This window comes from Macrotis lagotis, chromosome 4 (assembly GCF_037893015.1).
Source record: "Macrotis lagotis isolate mMagLag1 chromosome 4, bilby.v1.9.chrom.fasta, whole genome shotgun sequence".
NCBI classification, from domain to species: Eukaryota; Metazoa; Chordata; class Mammalia; order Peramelemorphia; family Peramelidae; genus Macrotis; species Macrotis lagotis.
In genome coordinates this window covers 204589986-204615931 of record NC_133661.1, presented here as the reverse complement: position 1 = coordinate 204615931, position 25946 = coordinate 204589986, and the positions used below count along the sequence as shown (strand labels likewise).

General features: G+C 49.6%; 2 protein-coding genes across 12 annotated transcripts in view; one reads left to right on the top strand and one right to left on the bottom strand.

The window, feature by feature from the left end:
- PPIP5K1 (diphosphoinositol pentakisphosphate kinase 1) overlaps nucleotides 1-2638 on the top strand; it is a 45141-nt gene extending 42503 nt beyond the window's left edge. For 8 of the 9 annotated variants that reach the window (XM_074235259.1, XM_074235258.1, XM_074235257.1 and 5 more), the window contains one exon: nucleotides 801-2638. In XM_074235259.1, the coding sequence (XP_074091360.1) occupies nucleotides 801-1612 (812 nt within the window). In that variant the 3' untranslated portion in view covers nucleotides 1613-2638. The remainder of the gene's footprint in view (nucleotides 1-800) is intronic. The other variant, XR_012478132.1, reaches the window with a different exon arrangement.
- MAP1A (microtubule associated protein 1A) lies at nucleotides 2286-25589 on the bottom strand. Of its 3 annotated transcripts, XM_074235251.1 has the most exons (8): nucleotides 25358-25589; nucleotides 24420-24521; nucleotides 14304-14386; nucleotides 13910-14050; nucleotides 6481-13676; nucleotides 5867-6384; nucleotides 5471-5691; nucleotides 2286-5248 (listed from the first exon to the last, which is right to left on the bottom strand). In XM_074235251.1, the coding sequence occupies exons 1-8, from the start codon at nucleotides 25587-25589 to the stop codon at nucleotides 5093-5095; spliced, it is 8649 nt and encodes a 2882-aa protein (XP_074091352.1). In that variant the 3' UTR covers nucleotides 2286-5092. The 3 variants fall into 3 exon arrangements, with proteins under 3 accessions (XP_074091352.1, XP_074091351.1, XP_074091353.1); XM_074235250.1 differs by having other exon boundaries at nucleotides 5867-13676; XM_074235252.1 differs by lacking the exons at nucleotides 24420-24521; nucleotides 25358-25589 and adding an exon at nucleotides 18257-18341 and having other exon boundaries at nucleotides 5867-13676.
- Nucleotides 25590-25946: the final 357 nt, after the last annotated feature.

Here is a 25946-nt window from a genome sequence, read left to right as displayed (position 1 = left end):
TACAAATATGATCTCATTTGAAGGCACTTTGCTGTATGCCTTAAGGTGTCTCAAGATGATATTATGGAGGGGCGGCTAGGTGGCATAGTGGATAAAGCACTGGCCTTGGAGTCAGGAGTACCTGGGTTCAAATCCGGCCTCATACACTTAGTAATTACCTAGCTGTGTGGCCGTGGGCAAACCACTTAACCCCATCTGCCTTGCAAAAACCTAAAAAACAAAACAATACAAACAAGATGATATTATGGGGCAGCTAGGTGGTGCGGTGGATAGAGCACCAGCCCTGGAGTCAGGAAGACCTGAGTTCAGATTCAGCCTCAGACACTAAATAATTGCCTAGCTGTGTGACCTTGGGCAAGTCACTTAACGCCATTACCTTAAATAGATTTTTTTAAAAAAGATGATATTATACCTGCTTTGAAGATTTTTTTGAAAGTTTCTATGGTGCCAAGCTGAAAATTATATATTCTTAACTCATCTCTGACTCATTTCATTCCTTCATCAAGATATTTCTGTGGTGCCTGCTGTGTTGAGTGCACTATGCTAGGCCCTAAGGAGAGCTGTAGAGTTTGAATAAAACATGGTTCTTGCTCTCACTAAGTTTATAGTTTAATAGGATTTTATGTACCCTATGTTATCTCTGATAAGTTAGAGATCAGATCCCTGAGCTTTAGGGTCCATTCTTCCCCAAGAGCAAGACTGGCTCTGGCCCATCCCAGTCTGTATATTCTAGCTGCATGTAGAGGATGGTACATAGTACTCTTGCTGTCCTAACTCTGTCCCTTTGCTTTGCTTTACAGATAGCAGTGGTCCCTCCAGCACTGTGTCTAGTGCTGGCCCCTCTTCCCCTACTTCAGTAGATGGTGGCTCCCATTTTGGCTTCACTTATCATCCAAACCTGAGTTCTCAAGTGAGTGAGGAGCATCAAAGCCATGGGCAGCCTCAAGAGATCCCTGAGGATGGGGGCAAGGAGACAACAAAGATGGGAAAAGAGCCTTCTGCAATCATCCAGCCATCTCAGGACATGCCTGAGCGTGACCAGCTGTTAAAGGAAGCCCTTGAAGAGGTAGACCAGGCATCCCAAGAGATTCTGGTGAAAGTTGAGAAACTGACTCAGGGAACCTCAGAGGTCAACCAGCTAGCTCAGGAGGGCCCTACTGAAGTTGATCAGCTCTCTCAAGAGGTTAATGAGGACATTGACCCACTTCCAAAGGAAGCCCCGGAAATTGACTTCAATTCCCAGAAGATTCTTGAAGAGATTGACCAGCCAAGTCAGGAGGCTGGTGAGGAGGTTGACCAGTTAACTCACACAGCTGGTAAGGAGGCTGACAAGTACACCCAGGAAGCCGATGAGGAGGTTGACCAGCCAACCCAAGAGGGTAGTAAGGAGGTTGATCATCTGTACCAAGAGGCTCCTGAGAAAGTTGACTTGCCATCTCAAGGCATTCTTGAAGAGGTTGACCAGCCAACTCAGGAAGACACTAAGGAGATTGATCAACTATTTGGAAAGAATATTCTTCAAGACCACTACCTGTCTAGTGACCCAGACCCTTTAGACCAATCTCTGACCTTCAACCAGCAGCCTCCCTTCCCACCAGCGCCACATGACTAAGGACTCTACCATTAGTGGTCATATTGTACCAGTCATTTGAACCAGCAGCAATTATGCTGGCCACCTCACCTGTCAGTTACAGGCTTTGGCTCCAATCAGAGGGCTCTGAGGAAATAACCTCTCCCCTCATGAAGAGATGTATTATTGAGGCAAGAGCTGGGCTGGAATGGAGCCCTCTACTAAGGGTCCCTTGTATCTAGTTGCCGAATTAGTGTCCTCAACTCCTCAGAATAGGTCAGAGGGTTCCAGGTAACTGGGAGTTGAATGAAATGCTCTTTTGCTGTTAAAGATAATTGAGGATCAGCACAGATAAGAGATGGGATCCCAGGTGAGGGCCCTGGATTCTGGCTAATGCCTTAGCAAAGGGTGAGTAACCTCCCAAGCTCCCTTGGGCCCCATGGGCATTCAAGAGGTCTATCCAGTGTTCTTTGGGCATATTTAGGATGACCTAGTAAATTGGGAGAGGGAGAGGATCCCATTCCCCAATTAACCATCCTGGATGGCCACTGATACTGAAATTGGGCTATAGATATTCCCATATTATCCCCAAGTGCCCCCCCCTCCTATCCACCTGGACTACAGAGCTGGCATAGGATGGGTATCAAAGTGCTCTAAAGAATTAAGAGTAATCACTTAAAGCTGCTCTAGGGGTATCTTGCCTTCAGGGGACCCTTGGCCAACTGCTGAGGGGTATCTTGGTTTAATGTGGGGAGAGAGTCTATAGTGGAGAGAGAATTAGGTTTTATTTTAAGTAATTAGAAGAGATCACTATTGTACAGACAGGAGCAAAGATTTAATATATATGTGTGTGTGTGTTTGTGTGTGTGTGTGTGTGTGTGTGTGTGTGTGTATGTATGTATGTATGAGTGGGTATTGCTGTAGTGAGGCCAGGGCTGGACCCACCAAGGAATCAAGCACTCCAGGGTCCCAGTGAGGTTTGTCCTTGCTTCTCTTGTGTCCTTAGGGCCAGATGTGATTGTGAAGCTTTTCCCAAAGATGGTGGGGGGAGGGAGGGTGGGAAGGGAGATACAGTCATTTGGGTTGGGTGAGGGCAGGAACATTGTGAGTGCTCAATAAATATAAAATAATGACTTCAGTGGTGGTCTAAGTGTGAGCATGTGACTGTGTATCTGGGTGGGTGATAGGTATTTGTGTTGTTGATAACTAATGCTATTGCATAGAAATACAATAGAAAGGAAATGGAGGCCAAGTTATTCTAGGAGATTCCTGTAGACCAGCTGACTTGGGGAAGCCTTGAGGAGTTTAAGCAGTGGGGTTGGGGTCAAGGAAGGAGGGTGTAGCCATCTGAGTCATGAGAGCTCTGGTTTTCTTACACAGTTTCTTATGAGATTTGTGGAGTCAATCCACTCTAGATCACCATTACTGAACTTGATTGTGAGTCTTAGAAGAACATTTTGGGGAGACACTTCATTTTTTGCCACTTCCTTCAATCCAAGGGTAGAAACTATAACCAGGATAGTGAGAGTTCTTATAGTTGCAGCTCTTCTCTCTGTACCCCCTTGGAACCTGACCATTTCTAGAAACCCTACCCAAATCCCCACTTAACTGTAGGCTGCTTTATAGTCATGAATTTTCATGATGGGATCTGAACCCGAGGAAATTCTGGATCTTGTAGACAGTGAAGGACCCTACAATTAGTCTATAATCCTAATTCATTTTTAACCATAAGTTCCTGCTTCCTTGGACTCTAAATCCCTTGCTCAGGTATCCTCCCCAAGTTGTCATTGACTTGTTTTTCCCACCACAAGTTCTTTTCTGCATTTAAGCTTTTCTACCTGTCCTCAGAAACTAGCACAGTGGGGCATAGGGATATCCCATTTCTCCACTAACACATACATGTTACATGTTTTGGAGGCTTCTGGCTACCTTCTTTGAAGCTATGATGAATCATATGAGATGGAGGAGGAGGAGCAGAGAGAAACTGGGGTCCATGAACTAAGCAATATGCGAAGTCAACAAGAACCTGGCCAGTCCGGGGGTAACTGCCACAAAGTTGGTTTATTGTTAATGTTCAAGGTGGCTCCTTTACAACAGTGGGAAGATGAGTGTGGGGGGGGGGGGCCAGGAGAGGAAGCTTGGGCAGGGATGAAGAGCAGAGCAGCAAGGGGAGAGAGCAAGGAAAATAACTTATTTTGGTTTCTTCCCTTCAGGATAGGAGCTGAGCCCAACTTGTCAGGGTCTGGGCCTCACAATCGGCAGCAGACTGGCAGGGCAACACATGAACTTTCTGGGGGAAGAGGGGAGGTCCCCTTGTCTAAGGTGCTCATCTGCAGGGATGAGTTGTAGTTTAGGTCCACCTCCTCCCCTGCACTCCCTGCCTCCCCCATCCCACTCTTTCTCTGCTATGGCTTCCACTTCCTAGCTCTAATTTCTGAGAACTCTGGGCTAGGGAGGAAGTAGCATCCCCATCTCAGCTACAGGATGGAAGGGCATTGGAAATGTTGGGGGTATTGCACAATGTTGGGGTGTCAAATGTCAGGGTTCAGGTAGTGGCTTATTTTCACCCATTACACACCAGGCCAGCATAGATGGCCACATGCATAGAAGCCAAGCAGGAAAGGTTTGGACAGTAGCATGGGAGGGAATATGCCATGGAGTCTGGGGGCTTGGGAAAGCTCTGGGACTGGGCTAGTCTGGTTCCTCCCTCATCCCCTCTGCTGCCCAACAGTCCTGGCCTGGGCATTAGGCCCCTGGCATATGACTTGGATTAGAGGCAAGATCCCTGCCTTTTCTGACTCCTGATGAGCAGAGGCTGATAGGGGAAAGTAGAACCTCCTTCCGCAGGTCGGCCCATTGGTCCAAGGAGCTTCAAGTTTTGGATTGAGACATTCAAATGTGAAGGAATCCTGGGGGCAGGGTAGCAGCAAGACACCCCCAACTCCTGCCAGAACTGGGAGGGTAGGAGGGGGTAGAGACAGGGTTGTAGCTCAGGATATTTAATAGACATGTCCCCAGGTCATATCATAAATTATAATTGGAAATCCTGGGGTGCAAAATAAATACTTTTGAGAAAGGGTGTTTCCCCCAAGAGTGGGGAGGGATCTTCCTCCATGCTGGAAGACAGAGCTCTCCATGAGAACCCCTGGGTCCTGTACTTATTCCCACCCATACTCCAGCTTTTGACAGTACTGGAAGAAAGTGAGTTATTCCAAGGTCCCCAGGCAGCAAGCCATCTTCCCCTGTCTCCATTTTGTGCCTACCCCACCTCCCTGCTCCCCTTTGGTTCTGGGGAAATCCTTTGGTTCTGAGACCTCTCTCAGGCCTATGGATAAAGGGGAAGGAGATGTGTATTGGGAAAGGGGGAGAGGAATGATACCTCCCACTCAACGCAGCCCCAGAACCCAAACATCTTGCCTCGTTCAGCCTCCACAGCTCCCCCCACTCCCAAAGGACTCAGCCTCAGCCATTCTCTGGGAAAGCTGGGGAAAGGGGTATGAAAGGGAGGGGAAAGTAGTCCCTTCAGAATTCGATCTTGCAGGCCGGGAAGGACTCATCCTGCATGACCACAGTGCTGCTGCTGGCCAGAACGAGGACATTCAGCTGTTGCTGCTGCTCATGTGTCTGCTGGTACCATTCACGGGTCACTTCCGTGTCATGGGTAGGGATCAGAGTTACCTAGATGGGTTAGGGATTGGGGAGAAACATGCCAAGGAGAAATAAGAGTATGATAGGATCATTTCTAAGAATGGAGAAGGGTGAAAGGATAAGGGAAGCTCCAAGTCTTAGGGGTCTTTATCTCCTCCCAAATCCTCTAAAAGATCAGATTTTGTTCTCTCTCTGCTTCAGTTGGTCACAAAGAAGCTTTCTCCCTCTTTGCCAGCTCCTGCTTCCACTCACCTGTAGATTCTCTCCCCACTGTGCCTTGCCTTCTAGCAGTGCATCCAGGACGGCCCTGCTTGGCTCTCCATTGGCGGGGTCATTACCACTGACCACATAATAGGCTGCCCGAACACGGCGAAAGAAGTCGAGGTCAGCAGTTTTGCCACTGCAGTGATTTGGGATGTAAGCAAGGTCCACATACACTGGAGGGCCAGAACCACCCTTCTGGCCTGGGGCAGCTAGAGTTACAGAAATGTCAAAATTTCTGGTTATGATAGAGGAGCAAAAACAGGACCTCCCTCTCCCTGTTTCCCACTAACTCTGCTTCTCTTGTACCATCACCTTCTTTCAGGTACCAGCCTTCCATATCCCATCCTAGATCAAATTCTCTTCCTTTTGTTTTTTGCTACTTACTTGAACCAGTCTTGAGTCCATTTGCCAGTCCCCTGGTCAGAATATTGTGTCCGTCCTTTTCTTCAGAAGGTGGTACTTGGCCTGTGGTAGCTCGGGGCCGGGGTGGGACTCGGGAGGTACGTTCGCTAGGGCCCTTCCCAGGAGTGGGAGAGCGCTTGCCCCGAAGATCCAGACGCCTGGCAGGTGAGGCTGGCTTGGCCTTGCCTAGGGCCCTTCGCCCACTCCGCCCTTTCTCCTTTTCCCGAAGCCGTTCAGCCCGCCCTGCCTCTGTACTTAGACCCTCGGGGTCAGCCATGCACACATCAGGGCGTGGAGGGGGTGGGCGGGGGTCAGGTTGGGGAACTGGGGGTGGGTCATGGGCAGGCCGGGGATGGTGTGCCCCACTGACTCCCCCGGCCTTGTCCACGGGGAGGAAGTCACCATCTTCGTCTGAGTCCAGTGCTGCCTCAGCTGTGATGGAGGGACACTCCTCAGTCTCGGGGGGGACATCTGAGTCTGACTGTGAGGAGCCCGAGTCACTAGCAGAAGTGGGAGGTGTCTCATCAGCCACGGGACCTGGTCCCCCAACACCTCCTGGGCCCCCCGCCCTACGCCGTCCCCCTCGCCCAACTAACCGTGCCTCTTCTGTGGAAAGATCACTATCATCGACGGACCTGGGCAGGGAAGGGTTGAGGAAAGATGGTGACAGCTCTCCACAGCGGGACCAGGACTCAGCAGCACATCCTTGAGGCCCAGGTTCTGGCTCAGGGGAAGTACCGCCGGGCCCGATCCCCGTGGAGCCTCCTGGACACAAGGGCCGCTCGGGAGATAAAAGTGTGGCCGGCCGAGTGCACTTCTCTGCTCCTTCAGGCCAGCCTCCACACTCCCAGTCTGGGCGAAGCTCAGCTTTCTCTTCAGCGTCTTTGGTTGTGGGGAGCCCAGGGGGACTGGGGCTGGCCTCAGTAGGGCCATTGGCTGCACAATCCCTGGATGGGCTTGAGCAGGATTCCAGTGCCTTGGAGACTGCTCCAGAGCACTCCAGGCGGCAGGGCAGGGTGCCTTCATCCAGGTCCCCAGGGAGGCTAGGGGCAGGGGCAGGGGCAGGGCTCAGGGTGGCTGGAGGCGCCGGGCTAAGTGCTGTGAGGTCCCAGAGGCTTCTTCCTTCTAGTTCTGCTGCTGCTCCTGCTTCCATTTCCCCAGCTGCCAAGCTTAAAGGGAAGTTCTCAGCCACACTGGTGATGACAGGAGTGGTAGCCTCAGATGAGGAGCCCTCTGAAATGGCCGGCGAGGCAGGCCGGGGCAGATTGGACAGGAGAGGAGCCCCAGGAGAGGTGGGGGATGGAAGTTGGGGAAGTGAGGAGTCTAGACTAGGTGCCTTGGTCACCTCCAAATACTCATCATGCCGGGCCCTTGTTGGGGGTCCTGGGGTTAGAGCTAATGCACGATCCCCAGAAAAGGCAAGGGAGCCACAGGGTGCAGATCGAGGCTCGGCCGGGGAGGGCAACTGCGGGGCAGATGGTTGCAGTGAGGAGAAACCAAAGGCTGACGCGGGGAAGTCCAGGCTAGGCCTAGTCGGGGCAGAGGGTGAGGAGCCAGAGGAAGAAGTGCTAGTAGGAACTTCGGAGCCAGCCTTGGGGAATGAAGATCCAGCAAGGGGAGAGGACGGGGGACTTAGAGGCCGGGCTTCCTTCTCTGATGGCTCTCGAGCCCCCTTCTCCAGTTCAGAGTCACTGGTGTGTTCATCCCAGCATTCTGCCTGCCCACTCCCTGCTTCCTTTGGGGATAGGGTCGCCCCTTCTGGTCTGCAGCTCAGGATGTTTCCATCAGGAAGGGGACTGAGGACTTTGCTTGGAGCAGCAGCACGAGGAGGCACAGCTGGAGGGATGGGACTGGACTCCAGACCCTGTTCTTGCTCTGTTTCCTGCCTCAGGGCACCCTGTCCAGGAAACGTTGCATAGTGGAAGGCTATGTCTGAACTCCGGTCCTTAGGGGAGACTGGAGATGACAGCTCCTTTTCTGCAGGGGTGTGCCGACCAGCTGCCTCTTCCTTGGCTGAGATTCGAGGGGGCCAGTCCCCCACTGCACCCAATGGGGGCTCCCTGGTTGGACAAGCAGAACTGAAGCCAGAGAGAAGCACCTGCTCATAGATATCTGCATACTGAAAGCTCCTCTCCTCAGGGTACGGTGTGGGCTCCCTCTGCTCAGGCTCTGTCTGTTCAGGCTCCTTGACTGGAGAGCACTCCCTAGCCTCAGAGACCTGTGAACTTTGAGGGCCTCTGTCCAAAGTCCCATCCTCCTTTCCACTTTCTCTCTCTCCTTCGGCCTTCAGGTAGTCTTTTCCTAGGGGTGAATATGGCCCTCCTTCCAACTCAGCTGCTCCCTCCTGCACTGCAGCCACCACACTATCATATTCAGCCATTCCCCAAGAGAAAGAGGCTGGAGGGAGAGGCTCTGGAGCAGGTGTGGGGGGTACTGGAGCAGGGGAATGAGGTGCTGGGGGGAGTGGCCTGTCTTTGGGGACCCATGGGGGGATCTCAGCCAGCCATGAAGGTGTAGTAGGTTCTTTCTGAGTAGTTGGCATAGATTTAGGTTCTGGGGTGGGGGTCTCTTGTAGGACTGAAGGAGCAGCAGCATGATCCAGACCTGAGCAACCCATCTGCCCAGCCAGTTCAGGTGGAGAAGCTGGAGGGGAAATGATCTCAAAGGGGGAACGAGTTACCCTCTCCTCCTTTGGTGGAAGTCCAGTAGGGGACTCTGAGAGCCAACGTTCCATTTCCAGTTCACCCTGTGGTAACGTCTCCTGGAAACTCTTATAATCTGGGATCCAGGGGCTCCTGGGAGTATGATCCAGAGGGAGCACTTCTTGGTCATCATCTGGTCCCTCATCTAGGAAGGTGCTTTCCCGTTCCTCGCTGTACCGTGGTCGGGCCCCTTGGCCTGGGGCCCTGTCCAGTTCATGTGGGAACCAGACCTTTCTCTCACAACTCAATTCCCTCCAGTATGTCTCCTCTTCTGCTGCTCTGTCCTCTGGGTCTTGCCAGTACCTGTCTTGCTCATGGGCTGTGTCTTCCCACTTGGGAGCAGTCTCTTTTGGTTCTCCAGCTGGAGCTTCCCTGGTTGGGGCTGTATCTTGCCATTCTCTCCTCACATCTTCCTCTTCCCTCCAGCATTTCTCTTCCTGCTCTTGGGACTTATACTCCCAGATGGAGACCTTGTTCTTGTCTAGGGTTTTGTCTTCTGAGGTCTTCTCTTTCTGCTCCAGGGCCTTGTCTTTTTCTACTTGGACCCTACTTTCTTCTTGTGTTTTGACCTGCTCTAGGGCTTCATCCCCCTGCTTTAGGACTTTGTCTTCTAGGACCTTGTCCTTTTCTTTTAGGGCTTTATCCTCTCCCATTGGGATCTTTTGCTCTAAGTTCCTGTCCCCTTCCAAGACTTTGTCCTCCCCTCTATCCTCTTTCAGGGCCTCTGCCTGGGATTTGTCCTTCTCCTGGACCTTACATTCCTCTAATACCTTGTCCTTCTCCAGGTCCCTGCTCTTTCCTATCAGGGTCCCATCCTTTTCCTCCAATAACTTGCCCTTCTCTTCAAAGGCCTTATACTGCTCCAGAGCCTCATCCCCATCTGAGGATTCTCCTTTCTGCTGGAGGGACTTATTGTCCTGCTCAATGCCTGGGGTCACTCCAGGAGAAAGTTTTGAGTCTCTCAGTAGCTCAGTGTAAGAGGAGTGACTGGCAGATGTCTCTCCAAAGGAGCTGCTGTCTGTGACATGGGTCTGAGCAATGTGTGTAGGAGATGTTTCCATGAGAGAAAGCCCTTTGGCTAGATGGTCAGATGCAGGGATCAGGGGATGGGCAGCATCTTCAGCCAGGGCTTGAGGCACTCTCTCTTCCTTTTCTTGAACCAGATCCCCAAACTGGAGAGTACCTAGACTGTCTGGTGACAGTTGCTTAGAGGAGATATCTAGAGAGGTCTCCTTGCTAGGACTCTCTTCTGAGAGAGAAAGTGACCTGGTATCCTCAGGGGAGACTTCTGGCCAGTGACCCTTGGGTAAGTCATGTTCTGCTAAGCCTTGGGGATACTGTGATACAGGTCCTTTGGTGGCAGAATCTGGGGAAACTGCCTTGTGTATTGAGAGGGGCTCAGCAAAGTCATGTTCTGCTAAGCCTTGGGGATACGGTGATACAAGTCCTTTGCTGGCAGAATCTGGGGAAACTGCCTTGTGAATTGAAAGGGGCTCAGCATCTTCTGGTGAGGGGATCCTGCTAGAAATCTGGGGTGGCTCATCTCTTTGGATCCTATCTTCCTTTTGGAGGGAAACCCCCAGATCTTCAGGAAGGATCTCTGCAGTAGGAATCAGGGCTGGACTCTTTGGCGCCAACACAGTTTCTAAGACGGCAGTTTTGTTCTGTTCTGGCATCTCTGAGATTTGACTCACAGCTGTTTCTTGGGTGTGAGGGCTCTTGAGGACTGGTATGTGCTCCTCCTCTTTTCCTGATTCTTTTTCCTCTGTTTCTGATTTGGGCTTTTCCTTAGAACTGTCTTCCCTGCCAACTCCTGGTGTCCGTCCAGTCTCTCCCCAAGAAACTGCTTCATCAAAGTCCTGAGGCTCAGACTTGTCCTCCACTGGAGACTGGTGGAATGGTGTATGGGCAACACTTGGTGGACCTGAGGGGGGTGGTGATGCCATCTTGACTGTGCTGTCATCAGGGCTGAAGCAGCGCTCCTCTGGTTCCCCAGGGATTGCTTCCCCTGCATGGAGAGTCGGTCCTGAAGTGTCAAAGAATGGGGACCCATAATGATCCTGCAGTTTCCCTGATAGTTCCACCTTGGGAATCTCATCTCCCCCCTCCTCTTCTGCAGCTCCTTCTCCCCTGAGGCCTCTTCCTGGGACCTCTGCTTTCCTCTCCGTCTCAACAGGCACTGGGAAATCCTCACATGGTGGAGACTTGAAGCCTTTGTCTTCCTCCAGGGAGGAGGTTGGAGATATGGTACCAGCAGATGGTACATAGTCCAGACCCTGAGTAGCTTCAGTGCGAGATGAAGGGATGCTGGTGACGGTGTCCAGCAACAAGGAACTCTTGCCAGTCTCTTCAGTTTGGGGAGCAGTAAGGGAGGCTACTGACTGGTCCTCAGCCACCGATGTGGCAAAGGAAGACAGCTTGTCACACTCAGTGATAGAGGTAGCTGAGGACACATGTTCTTCCTCAGCCAAGGGGGCAGCCACCATGTTAGGAGGGTAAGTAAGCAGTTCTGCCTCTGGGGCCCCAAAACCCTTGGCAGGGGTAGAGGGTACAGTGCTGTCAATGGGCTGGCTAGTCTCAAAGGAGCTGGGAGCATCAGGTCCTGAGAGGTCATAGGTACTTGGAGGAAACCTGGGTGGGGCAGGGCGCTCCTCAGGCTCATCATGAATCTCTTCATCCGAGATGGTCTGTTCTGTTTCTGAGTAGCCAGGGATGGTTTCATCCTGTATATATGAGACGTGCTCTGTGGTTCCTGCAGGAGTAGCTAGGCTGCTGAGGAATGATGATGTCTCCTTCTCAGGGGCTTTGCCCTGTGGTCCCACTTCCCGACCCCCAAGGGCCTCTCTGTCCTGTGAGGTGACCCTAAGTGATTCTTGCATGTGGTGCTTTGGGTAGAAACCCTCAGCCTTTGTCTGCTCTTCTTCCTCCTCCTCTCCATCAGATGGATGTACTTCTTCCATCTCTTCCAGCTCAGCTTTTTCAATCACATCTTCCTTTGTCTCTGGTTCACTCTCTTCCCTGGCTTCTGTTACTTCTGGAAACTTCTCAGCTTCCCTTTGCTTCCCATCTTGGACCTCCCCCACATCTTTTCCCTCCTCTTTTTTGGCATCAGAACCAGGGCTCCTGACTTTGCTGGTGGGTTCTTCGGGGGTTTCTGGAGAAACCTCTTTCTCTCTCTTCACCACCTCGTCCTGCTCCAGGCCTGGGCCAGAAGGCATAGAATCCAAACCAGCTGTGCTGGGGAGTGCTTCTTGCCTAGTTTCAGGAGGATGTGTCCTCACCTCCAGGTCACTGTCCTTTTGCTCGAGCAAAACTCTCTCTTCACGCTTCATCTCCTCAAAGTCCCGGGTGAGGTCTTCTGGTGAGGATAAGACCAGCTCTCTTGGCGCAGTGACTGCTGGAGGTGGTGCCAGCTCTTTCTGGGCTGGAGGAGTCCGGGGTTCAAGGGAGACTTCCTTCTCACGGACTGCCCGACTCTTTTCTGCCTTGACCCTGCCTGGGACCTTAGCTTTGTACAGTGTCTTTCGTACCTCAGGAGTAAAGGGTTTCAGGTCTGGCTTAGAAAATTTCTTGGGTTCTGGTTTAACATCTTTCTTCTTATCTTCCTTCTTAGCATCCTTTTTCTCTTCCCTCTTCCCCTCTTCCTTCTTGATTTCCTTCCTCTCCTTTTTGATCTCTTTCTTCTCCTTGTCCTTTTTCTCTTCTAGTTTTGATACCTTCTCTTTCAGGTGCTTCTTTCCAGTCTTATCTTTGATCAGCTTCCTCTTCTCAGCCTTCAGTGCTTCACTAGACTCAGTTCGTACCCTCTCAGTCTTGGCTGCTTTCTCTGGAGGTTTCTCTGGGGGTTCCTTTGCCCTCTTTTCACTCTTGGCCAGCTCCTTGGCCAGCTCTGACCGGGCCTCCTTTGCCCCTTCTTCAGGCACTTCCTCCCGTTTGGCCAGCTTACCCACAGCAGGCTTGGCAGATGCTTTGAGGCTCTCTTTGCTGTCAGCCCTCTGTTTGATCTTACTGGGTTTCAGGTTAGCCGGCACAGACCCAGAAGCCAGGTCTTTCTGTGTGGCCACAGGATAGCGGAGGAAGTCCAAGTGACGAAGCTTCTCCAGCCCCTCCAGGATCTTGTTCTGGGGGGCATTCCCAGGGAAAAGCACCCGTACAATCTTCTCAGTGGGACTGGCTGGTAGCCAGACCACCAGGGCAGTGATAGAAGTGAGGTAGGGCACGGAAATCTCACCCTCTTTCCCGTTGGCCAGCACAATACCTGTCTTGGCCTTGCTGTTGCCTGCCCACTTTTGCATGAGGAATTGCATTTCCTTGCTGTCCTTGACAGGATTGAGGACATACATATCCAGCCGGCCCACACCCATCTTATGGAACAGGGTCAGTGGCTCGATGGTGTTGCTGACCACCCGATATAGTGGCTCTGCTTGGATGCCCAAACGATTCAGGTGCTGCAGGGTCAGGCAGGCCTCCTCTATGCTCCGCTTGGCTTTTCGGGCAGCATCAGGCAGGCGCAGCTTGTCGGGAACATTGAAGAAGACCACGCCAAGCTCAGGGGAGATGAGATTCTTAACCCAGTCACTGTAGCTGCTGGAACCTTGGGACTGCTCCTCCTCCTGCTCTGCCACTTTGCGCTGCAGGAGCCCATTGATGCCTGGCAGGTTATCTGCACCTATGTGAGTGAGCAGGACTGAGTCAATGCGGTCAAGGTGCCTTACCAGCTTCCAGAAGCAGGACTTTCTGTCCGAACCACCATCCACTAGGATGTTGAAACCATTGACTGCAAAAAGAGCGGAGTCCCCTCGTCCACCAGGAAAGATATAGCAACAGGGCTTAGAAAGCTTGAGGAAGCCTCCAGAAGTGGGGGGCTCCAGCAGGTCAAAGGGAGATGGCACATCCACAGTCTCAGAGACATATTCTGCAAACTCAGTCACACCATCCATGGTGGGCAATGTGGGCTCTGGGTTTAGCCGAAGATGCAAGGTTTCCTGGGAGCTATATTGGCCCAGGTGGCTCCAATCACCCTCACCCAAGCACGACACTGTGAGGGAGGCCTGAATACTGGGGTCTCTGTTGCTGAGCAGCTGTGCAACCTGAAGGAATGGGATAAGAACCCAGTCAAGGTCATTGGACTTGATCTCCCTCTCACCTGGTGTTGTGTTCCACCTCTGACCAGGGTCCCCATCCCCATCCTTCCCAAGGTTGAGGTCTCTAACTTAAGACCCTTTTAATGTCTTCCATGGCCCTACTTCCTTTTCAATCCCAAGTTCCCTAGTGATTACCTGCTTTTAGTTTCCTTTATTCAAAACTCCAAAGTGAAACTCACCTCTGGATTGTGAAGGACCTGGGCAAAATTTTGGTAGGAGTAGGTGCCACTCTGAAGAATGAGGTCCCCACCAGGCTCTGAACTCTGTCCACTCAAGATTAGCAATTTGTGAGCTGATGGGCTGGTAAGGAGGGAATAAACCTAGAAAGAGGTAAGAAATGCACAAAAAGACAACTTGTACTTTTCTCTTTTCCTTATTCAGTCCTGTGAGATGAGTCCCTGGTTGCCTTTATATACATATATTTTGGAATGGCATCATACCTCTGGGGGAAGGACTCAGAGATGGTGGGAAAGGGAGAATTGGGGATCAAATGCATGTTTCTTAGCCATGTGATGGCGGGGGGAAGAGGATGTCTCTGTATTAAGAAGAAAAAGCACTAGGCCTCTGGCTCACCTCAGAGTTGATGCTCCCTGCATTGGGGTTTACCAAGATGACTGTCTCAAGGGTCTCACTTTGATGACAGAGAGTCCGTTGGCCTGTGATAGGAAAAAAAAAAAGAATTTTTTTAAATGGCGAAGGGCAGAGTAAGGAGGAAAAAGGTGATATAAGACTGATTATGTGAAAAGATAATTGATTTGATGGAAGCATGATGGAAGTTGGGAGGGTAGGGCTAGAAGAAGTGGGATAGGAACATGAGAATCTGGGGAGGAAAAGAGGTTGATTAGGTTACGAGTAGAGCGCTTTGGGCTTCTGTAACTAGCTAGCCCTTCGAAGCCTCTCCTAGAAGCAGCAAGGTGTGTGGTGGATGGAGCACTAGGTCTGGAGTCAGGAAGACCTGAGTCCTTTGCCAAGCACTTGATATTAACTAGCTGTGTGACCTTAGGCAAATCACTTAACCCTATTGCCGCACCAAAAAAAAAAAAAAAAATCCAGCCTCAGAAATTTATTAAATACTCACTCAGTTTCTCTGTTAATTAAAGATAATAATAGCATCTATCTCCTAGGGTTGTTGTGAGGCTTAAATGAGATAATATTTATAAAGTGCTAAACATATTTGACACACATTAAAAAAACAAAACAACTTAGCATTTATATAGAGCTTACTATACTTACTTGCAGGCACTTTGTTAAGGGTTTTACAATTATTATCTCATTTGATCCCCACAACCACCCTGGGAGGCAGGTACTGTGATCATTCCCATTTTACAGATGAAGAAACTGAGGGAGCTATTCATTACAGAGCTATTCAACACATGATAGGTATTATTTAAATGCTAGCTATTTTTATCATCATGATCACTATTATTATTATTATTATTATTCATTCACTCTTATTCTTTTCAGAGATTGCTACCCTCCCTCTCCTCCAGCTCCCCCCCTCCAAACTGGTTATCAGCTTTCTCCTCTAGTCTCCCAGGCATATTCCCAGTCCTCCCCCTTTCCCCTCCCACCCCAATGCTTTGTCTGCTGAGACTTCTGCCTCTGCCTTCCTGGTTGACAAGGAGGCTTTGTCCAACTCGAGCCCTATGCTCCTGGTGCTGCCTGGGGGAAGGGGGCCCAGCTGGGAGGTCCCCCAAGACTATGATCCTTGCTCAGCTTCCCTCCTGTCAGTTGCACTCTCCTGTGGACTTTCCTTCCTTCAATGGGGCTAGGAATGGAACAGCAGTATCTGCTAAGCATCTTCCTTCCTCTCTCCCCACCCTCCATTTCATTTACAGTATTCTTTCTAGAAAGAGTCAGAAAAATCCATGGTATCTATATTCCTAAGTTTGATAGTTCAGAAATAGAAAGATGACTCCTCTCCCTTACTCTATTCTGTGGGCCTACTAGACACCCCAAATTCCAATTCAAACAGTTCCCCTAAACACCAAGCAGAGGCTCTGAACTTTCCTGTCTCATAATGCTTTCTGAAGCCCCTAAGAGTCCCAGTTTAATAAAAATCTTTCTCAGAATCCTAACAGGGAGTAATCTAAAAAGACAGTGTGGTAAATATAAACATTCTCCAGGCTAGGAATTAGGAAAAGTGCTGTTGTGCCATTAAAGAGCAGTGTGACCTTGGAAAAGTCATTTAGCCTCTGGATGCAGTCTACTCACCTGCAAAATGAGGGGACAGGAACTAGATGATCTCTAAAGACTTTTTTAGTTCCAAAATTCTATGATTCTGTGATTCCCTTTTCCCACCTCTGACCTTAGCTATGTTCCCCATGTCTGGGCCCAGAAAGCAGATTATGCACAGAGGGTTTGAAGAGGAAATATTGAGAGTAAGGAAATGCTCCAAACCCTCCCTCCCATCCCCATTTCCACATTCACATCCTATCTCATTTCTTGGAATCTTAGCAAGAAATCAGGTGGTGAGTTAGGCAAACAAATAAAAAGTCAGCACCCCTTTACTTACCCTTAGTCTTTGAATCATATATGTCAAGGTGGCAGAGGAGTTATTATGGGTCTTAGTTGAGAGGGGACATAAAGGTGGATTTCTAAACACTGCCTGATAATTCTTAGTTCTAAGTCCCTCTTGCCCTCCCCATGTAGTTGCCCAAGCTAGGGTGATTTGGAATAAGGGGATTTCTGAGAAAGATACACCTGACTCAAAATTGTAAAATATAATTTGGAAAGAATATGGAAGAGAAATAGCTATCAGGACCAAACTGAATGAAGGGAGGGGTAGGGAATCCAGAGATATGGAAGGAGTAAAAAAACCAAATATGATTTAGGAATAAAGAATCCTAAAAGGAGAAAGGGGACTTTGGAGGCATCTGTTAAGCTAATGGGGAGTAAAAGGGTGGAATGAGGTTATTTTGGAGCAAAGAGCCTGAGGTCCCCCATCCCCCCACACCCCAAAGGTCATACATTTCAACCAAAAAAGTAAAAACCGAATAGTCTGATTGATATCACACTTAAGGCTTCCTATTTGGCCCTAAGAAATCAGTTTGAACCCCTCCCTTTTATCTGGATGGTCTTCTGAGTCCAGTTCAGCCCTCTGTATCCCCTTCCTCCCAATTCCATCCCCATCACACCCAAAGCACCAGTTAGTACTAAACACATGGTTTTTCTCTCTCGTTGTCCCCATACTCCTACAGCATCCTGATCTCTGACCCCTTTCCACTTAACTCTTTTCCCTAGAGTGAGGAACCTAGGGTATAGGATCTTACCCCAATCTTCCTCTTCCCTAACAGCTTCCCTTCCTCAGGGAACTAGGGGCCCTTTTCCTGGGTGGGAAGTGGGGGTGGGGTGTGAGCCAGGGCAGTGGAGGAGGCAGGTGGCTCCGCAGTAAGGCCGGGTGCGTGTGGGGGATGGCTCCAGCAGCTGCAGTGTGCCGCAGTGTCTGTGTGTGTGTGTGTGTGTGTGTGTGTGTGTGTGTGTGTGTGTGTGTGTGTGTGGTGTGTGTTCAGCTCCAGCTCCTCCTCTCTCTCCTCCCTCCCTCCCCCCCACACCATGACAAGTCATTTTCTTGGCTGTCTCTGCAAGGGGGTGGGGTGGGGTGAGGGGTAGGAGTGTGTGGGAGAAGCAGGAACAGAGTGTGCCCCTCAAAGCATGGACCCTCACTTTAGGAATGAAAAGCAAAGATGAGGAGGGGGCTGCAGGGACATCGTAGGAAAGGATTGGTCTGGAAACCTCAAGGACTCAGTCTGGGAGGGTAAGGATGGCTGATGGGGAGGGTGAGGCTCCACGGTTCCAGCCAGTCCAAAGGCAAGGCCTCGGGAAGGGGGGGACGCGACTAAAAGGGGGCTCTAGAAGCCTGGAACTGACATTCACTGACAGTAAAGGATAACGGCTACAAACTAGCTAGTCCTGGAGGACATTCCTGCCACGTTTCAATGACCCCTCCCCAGTCCCCCCCCCCAATATCCCCACAGTATTCCCTCCCATGCAGAAGCACATTACAAGGCCATCTCCACTCCCTCCTTGCCCCCCACCCCATCCCCACCCCCACCCCAAGCAGCTGGGAAGTCTGGCAGCTGAGGCTCAGGGACCTTCCCACTAAGGCACACTCCCTGTACCAGCCTTTGCCCCCCACCCCTCCCTTTAGACCAGAGATTCTGCCCTACGTGTCTGCTAAGAGATGGGATGGAGGGGAGGCTCAGGGAGTGAGGGTCCTGGCTTAGGTGTTAGGAGCCTCAGAGCTCCACCCCGTCTGTATCAGGACTGTCACAGACACAAACTGAGCTCCTTCCCGGGTCCCGGTCCTGGTCCTCCTGCCTCCCACCCTTGAATTCCTCCCTCTTCTGACCATCCTTGGGCCTGTCTTCTACCCCACCCCTAGGCTCCAGAGTCCCAAATTATAAACCCCCACCTCATCCTCCCCTCGCCCACTCCCCAGTTCCTCTTTTGCCTTTCCTCCGGTGCCCACCATTCCCCCATCCTTAGACTTCCCCAGCCCTCCCCTCCTTTAGTCCAGCTCCTACCCTGGGGTGTGGGAGGGGGGCCCTCATGGAGGCGGGTGGCTTCGGCCCCAACCCGCAGCGATGGGGAAGAGTCTGCAGCACTTGGGGGGGGGGGAGGGTTCGGCTGGTTGGGGGGAGGTAGGCGGGATCAGGGCGGGGATGGGGGGCTGGATCCATGACGAGGCACTGGAGTCTTAACTCTTTCCTCACCCTCACTGTATTCCACTCTTTTAGAGCTACTCTTCCATCTCCACATCTCTTTGGGAGTCCTTTGGGAAGTAACTGAGGGAAAGAAGTCTGGAGGTGGGGAGGGGCGGGAAGCCTAGGAGCCATAAAGAATTAGGAGATACAATCTTTTTTCTCCCACCCCAACCCTCCCAGCATGTGCTTCTCTTCAATGCTGTCAATTAAGACAGATTTAATGAACTTTAATATGCCCAGGACTTTCCATTAGACATGGAAGGGGTGGGGGATAGGATACAAAGAGGATACAGGAGATGACCATCCCTTCCCCCATTCTGGCGAGTACCATCTGCTGTACCTTGGTGGGTTCAAGGCAGAATTCCCCATGTCCCAGGAGGAGTAAGAGGCTGGAGGGGAAGAAGAGAGACAGAAGCAAGGGAACACTGGGGAGTGCGGAGGCAGTGCAGAGGGGAACCATATGCAAAGCTTCATGAAGTTTAGCAGCTGAACTAAGTAAAGGGTGAAATGAAATAAGGCCCATCTTAAAACAGGGGCTCAAGGTTTGTCATTTGATGGGGCATAAGGACATTCTGTGAAGTCTCAGACAAGTTCTAGAAATGTTCTAGAGTTCCTCCAGGGCCTTTATTTTGAATGTGAAGAAGGGAGCCTTTGATCTTCCATCTGTACCCCCTGTGAGAATTCCTGGGGAAGTCAAACCCAAGACTCAATTTTTTGGAGGCCTGGGCCTGGGATTTAATCACAAGGTTAAGGACCTAGAGCTGGAAGGGATCTCAAGACCACCTAGAAAAATCCCCTCATTTTATAAATGGGGAAACTGAGGCCCAAGGAAGTTTAATTTGCCCAGTCTGGAAACTTTCTCCACTAATGCACTCATCTGCGACAACAGTTTTAGAGAGTTGTCTGAGAGCACTGAATAGTCAGGTGATTTGCCCCAGCACCTCACCAGAGGAGGGACTTGGACCCCAAGACATGCTAACTTCAAATCAGCTCTCTACCCACTCCCCCACTCACTTCTCAAGCTTCTTTTACCTTAAGTCGATGATTCATAGAAGTTATGCATTAAGATGTATTCTTTCCATCCACTTAAAGATGACACGCGTTTTCTCATGTTAATAAGAAATGGGGGGTGGGGTGGGGGTGGATCACTCCCTATCTTTCTTCCTCTAGATCTGTCTCTGTCTTCTTGATGTCTTTCTCCCTAAAGTCTCTGTATCTTTGTGATACTTTCTCTTTCTCACCTTTAGTGAAACATTCTAAGTAAGCAAGGTGAAAGCCTATTGAACTTTAATACTTTCATTCCATTTGCAAAGTCCTCAGGCTCTTCCTCCTTTCTTTCTGACCATCCTTCCTCCTTCCCAGTCTATTCCGGTAACTGTACCCATTTCCCCCACATCATTCCCCACCCTCTTTGCTGCCTTCCACTCTACTGTGTCATTTCATTCCAAAAATCTCCTCACCCAGACCTCAGAGAGCAAGCACCAGAAGGTCAGAGAAAGCAAATTGGTCCCTGGTCCTGGACAGCCAGCATCTCCCATCCCCCTCTCAGCTATGCAGTAAGAGGAGGAGCTGAGTCATGGAGTACCCTAGTAAGGAGGAGGGGTGACTGTTCAGATCCAGGGATGTAAAATAGCCATAGTACCAGGTGAGGTGAAGCATACTCTCCTTCCCCCCAGGAGTACTGAGGAGGAGAAGGATCCAGAAAGGGTGGGGAAGGGTGGGGTCAGGAAGGTAAGACATTGTAAGGTAAGGCAAAAAGCTGCCCAGACTGGGTTCTTTACCACCACCAAGAAATAATAGCAAGAAACACCCTCTCCACCAATCCTCTATTCCTGTTCTCTATTGGTGTTTAAAAGGCATTTTCTACCCACTCTCTGCTCTACTCATACATATCTCTAGAGACCTTGTATTGAGAAATGAGTGAGGGGGATACTCTGGGGACACAGTTTCAGTTCTGACAATAGTTTTCCTATAGTTCTCCCTCTGTTTTACCCACCTACTGAGCCCCGGCTTGTTTGAGGAGTGACATTTTGAAGCGAGCAGAGCAAAAACCCATAAACTGATGAAGACATATGCCTTTTTAAGCACACTTTTTAAAAAGCACATTATTCTACTTTCCTATAAAGGGAAGGAGAGAATACTACTGAGGGGTCCAGAAAGGCCTGTGGTGAGAGTACTGTGATTCCAAAGGGGCAGGTCAGTACTGTTTGTCCCTCCACTTTGTCAACAACAGCTTAGACCCTGTGGCCCCTGGTTGTGGTGTCTGAAGAATAGATAAATCTGTCTGCTAATGGCTTTCTGGAGAGACTCTAGAAGCTTTCCTAGGCCTCTCAGGCTATAAGGTCCATCTCTATGCCCTTTAAAATGAGTAGACCAGCACCCTCATTGCAGATAATCAACCTTGCTTGGAGTTATATTCTTTCCCCTCACACCCCTGTATCCCCCAAACTTCTGCAAATTCTCAGTAGTAGAAGGGTCATCCTAACCCACAATTCTTGTGTTAATAAGAATAAGAGAAAAAAAAACAACTATTGCTGTGCAATGGAAAGGATGCTTGGATTTGTGGTCAAAAGATCAAGATTTGAACCCTCGTCTTGCTATCCTATGTAACCCTGGGAAAGTCACTGGGTCTCTGTTTTCTCTTCCATAAAATTAGGGTCTTGGACTGGATGACCTCTAGGGTCTCTTCCAGTTCTAAAGCTATGATCTTATGAACTATCATTCATCAAGGCTCGGAAAGCACAGGTGCCATTTATGGCTCATTGTTCTGCAAAGCAATTCCTATCTTCTGAGACAACAATGACATTCTCTGACTACTAAGTATTTAGTATTAGGCAGGTAGTGGTTGTTTCCTTTTTAGGGAAGACCACTCTTCTCAGGGGTAGTAGGGGTGAGGCAGTGTTATTCCCTTTTCAGCAGCTTCTTGGAATAGGGTTGTGCCATGACCTTGTGGGGAGAGGAGGGCAGAGAAAAGAACCAGGATGTCTGTGGGATAAGCACAAAGAATCACACACAGCAGTGTTGAAGGATCACGTGGTGCCATGGAGAGATCTTGCCTTGGTTTCAAGAAGATCTGGGTGTGAATCCTTTCCTTTCACATTTAGCTGTGTCATCTTGGGTCAATCCCTTAACATCTCTGAGTCTTAGTTCCTTCAACAATGAAATAAATAAAAAATACCTACCTCATGGGCTTACTGTGAGGTTCAAATGAGATAATATAAAGTGATTTGTAAACTTAAAGCAACACATAAAAGTCAAGGTATTAGATTGTGTTGGACCAATAACTCTCACTGTGTGACCTTGAGTAAGCGTAAGGTCCATTCTAGACCTCTCTTTTCCTTATCTAAAAAAGGAGACTGGATTAGATGATTAACAGGGTTTCTTCTATTTCTATGACTATCCGTACCTTGCTTTCCCACAAACATTCCAGAAGTGTTTACAGCTGCTCTGGCCTGGCTGGTATCTCTGAGACAGCTGGTAAGGATGTAGTATGTATCTCTCTTGGTATTTGAAAGTGTTTGGCTTAGAGGAGAGAGGAGGGGAAATAGAGCAGGGTGAGTCTGGGACTGTCTTCGAGTGCCTTTTATTTTCCTGGAAATTCTCCAGGACACCCCACCCCTATCCTCATGGACATCGATCTGACACCAACAAATGCTGATGTCTAAAATAGGACCAGTACACTGGCACTCTGTGTGTGTCTATGTGAGTGTCTGTGTGTCTGTCTGTGTGTGTGTGTGTGTGTATATATATATAATATATATATATATATATATATATATATATTATATATATGTTTGTATGAGGGGGAAGAGAGAGAGAAACTGCTTTGATCCTAGGATATATGAGCCCAGTTCCCATGACAAGGTCTGTGATTGAAGAAACCTGGGCTGGACTGAGTATCTGCATTTTTGCCTGAGAATATGTGAGAGTTACTATATGATATTCTTTGTGTTCTTCTTTACCCTGACTCAAAAGTATGATTCAGTTGCTTGGTTTAAATTCTGATTTGCATTTCTTTTGCTATCTTTCGACAACATAGCCTACTATCGATTCAGAAGACCAGAGTTCTAATCCTTAGTTTTGTGACCTTGGATAACTAGAAATCAGGAAACTGAATTTCAAGTTTCCTCATTTGTAAAATGGGGATTGTAATGCCTCCTATTCCATTGGGCTGTGGAAAAGTTAAAAAGAAACACTCTATGAAATTCAAAGCAAAAAGTTAACAGAAATCATTATGACATTATTGTTATTGTGGTTCCATGATCATAAGAGAACGATAGTTTATCATGGATCATTGAGATGAAGAGAGAACCCCAAATCTCAATTTAGGTGTTAGTTTTACTCTTCTTCCCATTCATCCAGTGTTTGTCAGAACATCCAGTAGCAATAAGTGGTAAATCACTTTCTTTTTCTTATCAATACTAATGGAGGAAGTGATGATGTAGATAATTTAACTCAGAGGGTTGTCCAAAAACCATTTATATTTGATTTCATAATACATTGTTTTATTTTTATTTTTAGAATTGTTATATTTGTTGTATTTATTTTAGAAGACAAATTTACCTAGTTATGTTACACTTACTTAGCCTGATATTAAAATTAGTTGACACTCCTCAAGCATGCAACATCTGATAGCACAGGGAATATGTGGCCCAAAAGTATGCTGGTATCCAAGGGACATCAGTCTGGGATTAAAAAAAAATTACTGCATATAATCTACCAAATATACAATCCATATGGAAATAATGAGGAATTGACTATATTAACCTTCTTTTCTTCCTTCTCCAGCACCATCTCTGGAGGTATCACTGAACAGGTAGTAGGAGGTTAAGATTAGGAAAAAGAAGAGGGGGAGGAAAAAGCACTATTTCTAGAGGTGTCAGTGAGCAGGTAATAGAGGGGAAGAATAGGAAAAGGAAGAAGGGGAGGGGGAGTTATTTTGGATAATCTACACACTAGATAATTTAGAAGCTGACTATTCAGAGTATGAACATAATCAGATGAGGGGATTGTGCAACTAATGTTTTATTCCTATGAAGCTAGAGCTTTTTGAATTCAATATGCCAATAATTTGCCAATAATGTGTCTACCCATGCTTCTTTTGAGCAGTGACTCTTTGTGCTTTTATATTGGAATTGCAACACTATTTCCCAGTCTCCTCAGAGCCTAAACCTAGGAGCCTCCAAGGAATATATGAAAATGCTTTTGCAACCAAGAATCAGAATTCCTAAGGATCAGAGTTCCTTTCTGCAGTTTCTAAATCTCACTCCAACAGGAATTTGGAGCCTTTGACTTTTTTTCTACGGGTTAACTTTTCTCTCGGGATTTGACTGGCTCTATCATAACAGACTTAAGAACCTCTGATTCACTCCAGACCAGTGAGATCTTCCTCACTTTTTGGTTCCTAGGACACAGCACTGACAGGAGTTGAGCCAACAAAGTCCAAACAGGAGGACCAAGGAAATTGATTGAAGGCAGGAACATTTTTGCCTTTCTTTGTATCCCCAGTGCTTAGCACAGTGACTGGTATATAGTAGGTGCTTAATAAATGCATATTGATGACTGACTAATAGGTAGGCCTTGAGTAACCAGTACTGAGCAAAGGGCTGGGGAGAGATTATTCAAGCTCTGAAGAAGAAAGGTGGGAAAACAAGAAGAGGAAGGTAAAGAGCAGGTTCTTTTTGGTCATTTTTTTTTTTTAATGGGAGAAGTAGCCACTTCCTACATATAGGACTAATGAATGTCGTTCTAACGTTAGTCATCAAATTATCCCTGTCTTCTGACTGAGCCAAATCTCTATTGTCCTCTCCTTCTTCCCCCACCCTATAAACCCCTGGGCATCTCCCCATCAGTTTAAAGGATCCTGGAATTCCCAGAAGGCTCAGTCTTTTCTAGTCTGAAGTCCCAGTAGCCAGACCCATGTCCTGCCCATCTGTCCAACCCACACCCAAAGGATATATAGACAATTGCAGATGGATCTGACCTTTGACCTCTGAGGAGAAGTGGGCCAAGTGCCGGGTGATGAAGAGTCTCAGCTGCTGATTCAGGTTGCAGACCGATAAGTCAATGTTCCATGAAAGAATCCCTGAGAGACAAAAAGAGAGAGAGGAACGGGGTCAAAACGGTCAAGGTTTGAGAAGGAGCAGGTGCAGGAAGAAAAAAGAGCCTCAAGACATGCAGAAGGGGTAAGAGATCTGCTTCACTGCTGCAAAGCTAGGAAAAATTTCTCCTGCCTGTCCTCACTTTCACCTTCTTCAGGCTATTTCAGGGTGGTATAAACTTTGTAAAGAATGAGTTTTTATCTAAGAATTTTCTATAAAGTTTTCTTAATGCCACAGAGGCCAAAAAACCAGTTCTCTGGACCCACTTTGCTGTCATTCCTGCTTCAAACCTTTTAGCTTTTTGAGATTCTAGACTCTCCTTCTCTGCCCCCTCCTCTCCACCCCACAGCAGGCTGAGGAGTCCCCCGCAGGTGGTGTCTCTGCAGTGCTGCGCCATAGGCCCCCGAAGTCCTATCGTGGTCTCTAGCTGGCACCTCAGCTCCCAGGGGTTCAGAGACCTGTCTGGGGCAACTGAGAAGAGCCCCAACCTGCCAGGGGCCATGACGAGGGGCTGATGTGGTATCTGGGAGCTGCGGCAGGTTAAAATCTCCCCAGGTTGGGGAGATTCGCGGTCCTGAGACACTGCGGGCCCCGGGGGGTGGAGCCCGGGGGACTGCGGGACAGCAGTAGGGAGTGCGGGGAGGGCAGGGGAAGCTGGGTGGGGGGTGTTAGGGCACGGGGGGAGTGGGGAGAGTATGGAATGGGCTGGAGAGGGCAGCTGCCCTCGCTGACCGGGATGCACGGGCTGCGGGGGATGTGGCCGGAAAGAAACGGCGCCCGGAGGAAGATGCCCCGGGAGCGCTGGGGCCCTGCTTCTCACCTTGCTCCAGGTGGACCCGGACGGCCCGAAGCTGGCTCTCGGTGCCGATGTCTCCGATCACGATGAGCAAGGAGTGCCTCTGCGGGTCCCAGCGTGCGGCCGCCACCCCTGCCTCGCGCGGCGCCTCCCCGGGGCTCTGAACCAACCGCGCGCCGGGGCTGCAGAGCCCCAGCCCGGGAGCTGTCTCCATGGCAACGCCGGCAGGCCTCCCGGGCCCAGCCTCGGTCTCCATGGAAACCTCCTCTGGCGCGCAAGGCCGGCGAGAGCCAGGCTGCGGCGCCCGGAGTGAGCGCCTCTTAAAGGGCTACGGGCGAGGCCGCTCATTGGCTGAATCTCGTCAGGGGGCGGGGTCCCGACGCTGCAGGGGCGGGGCCGGAGCGCTCGTCCAAAGAGGAGGCGGGCTCAGGCTCCCCGGCTCCGAATGCGCAGGGGCGGGGACCTTCCTCCATCCTCACCCCCCCCCAAACCTCTCCATCCTCAGGTTCCCCTCCCCCTCCCGGGCTCCCTTCCCCCTTCCCCCTCCCACCTGCCTCACTCGAACCTGCAGCGGCTGGACCTGGGCTGAGACACGAGGCAGGGGCGGAGGGAG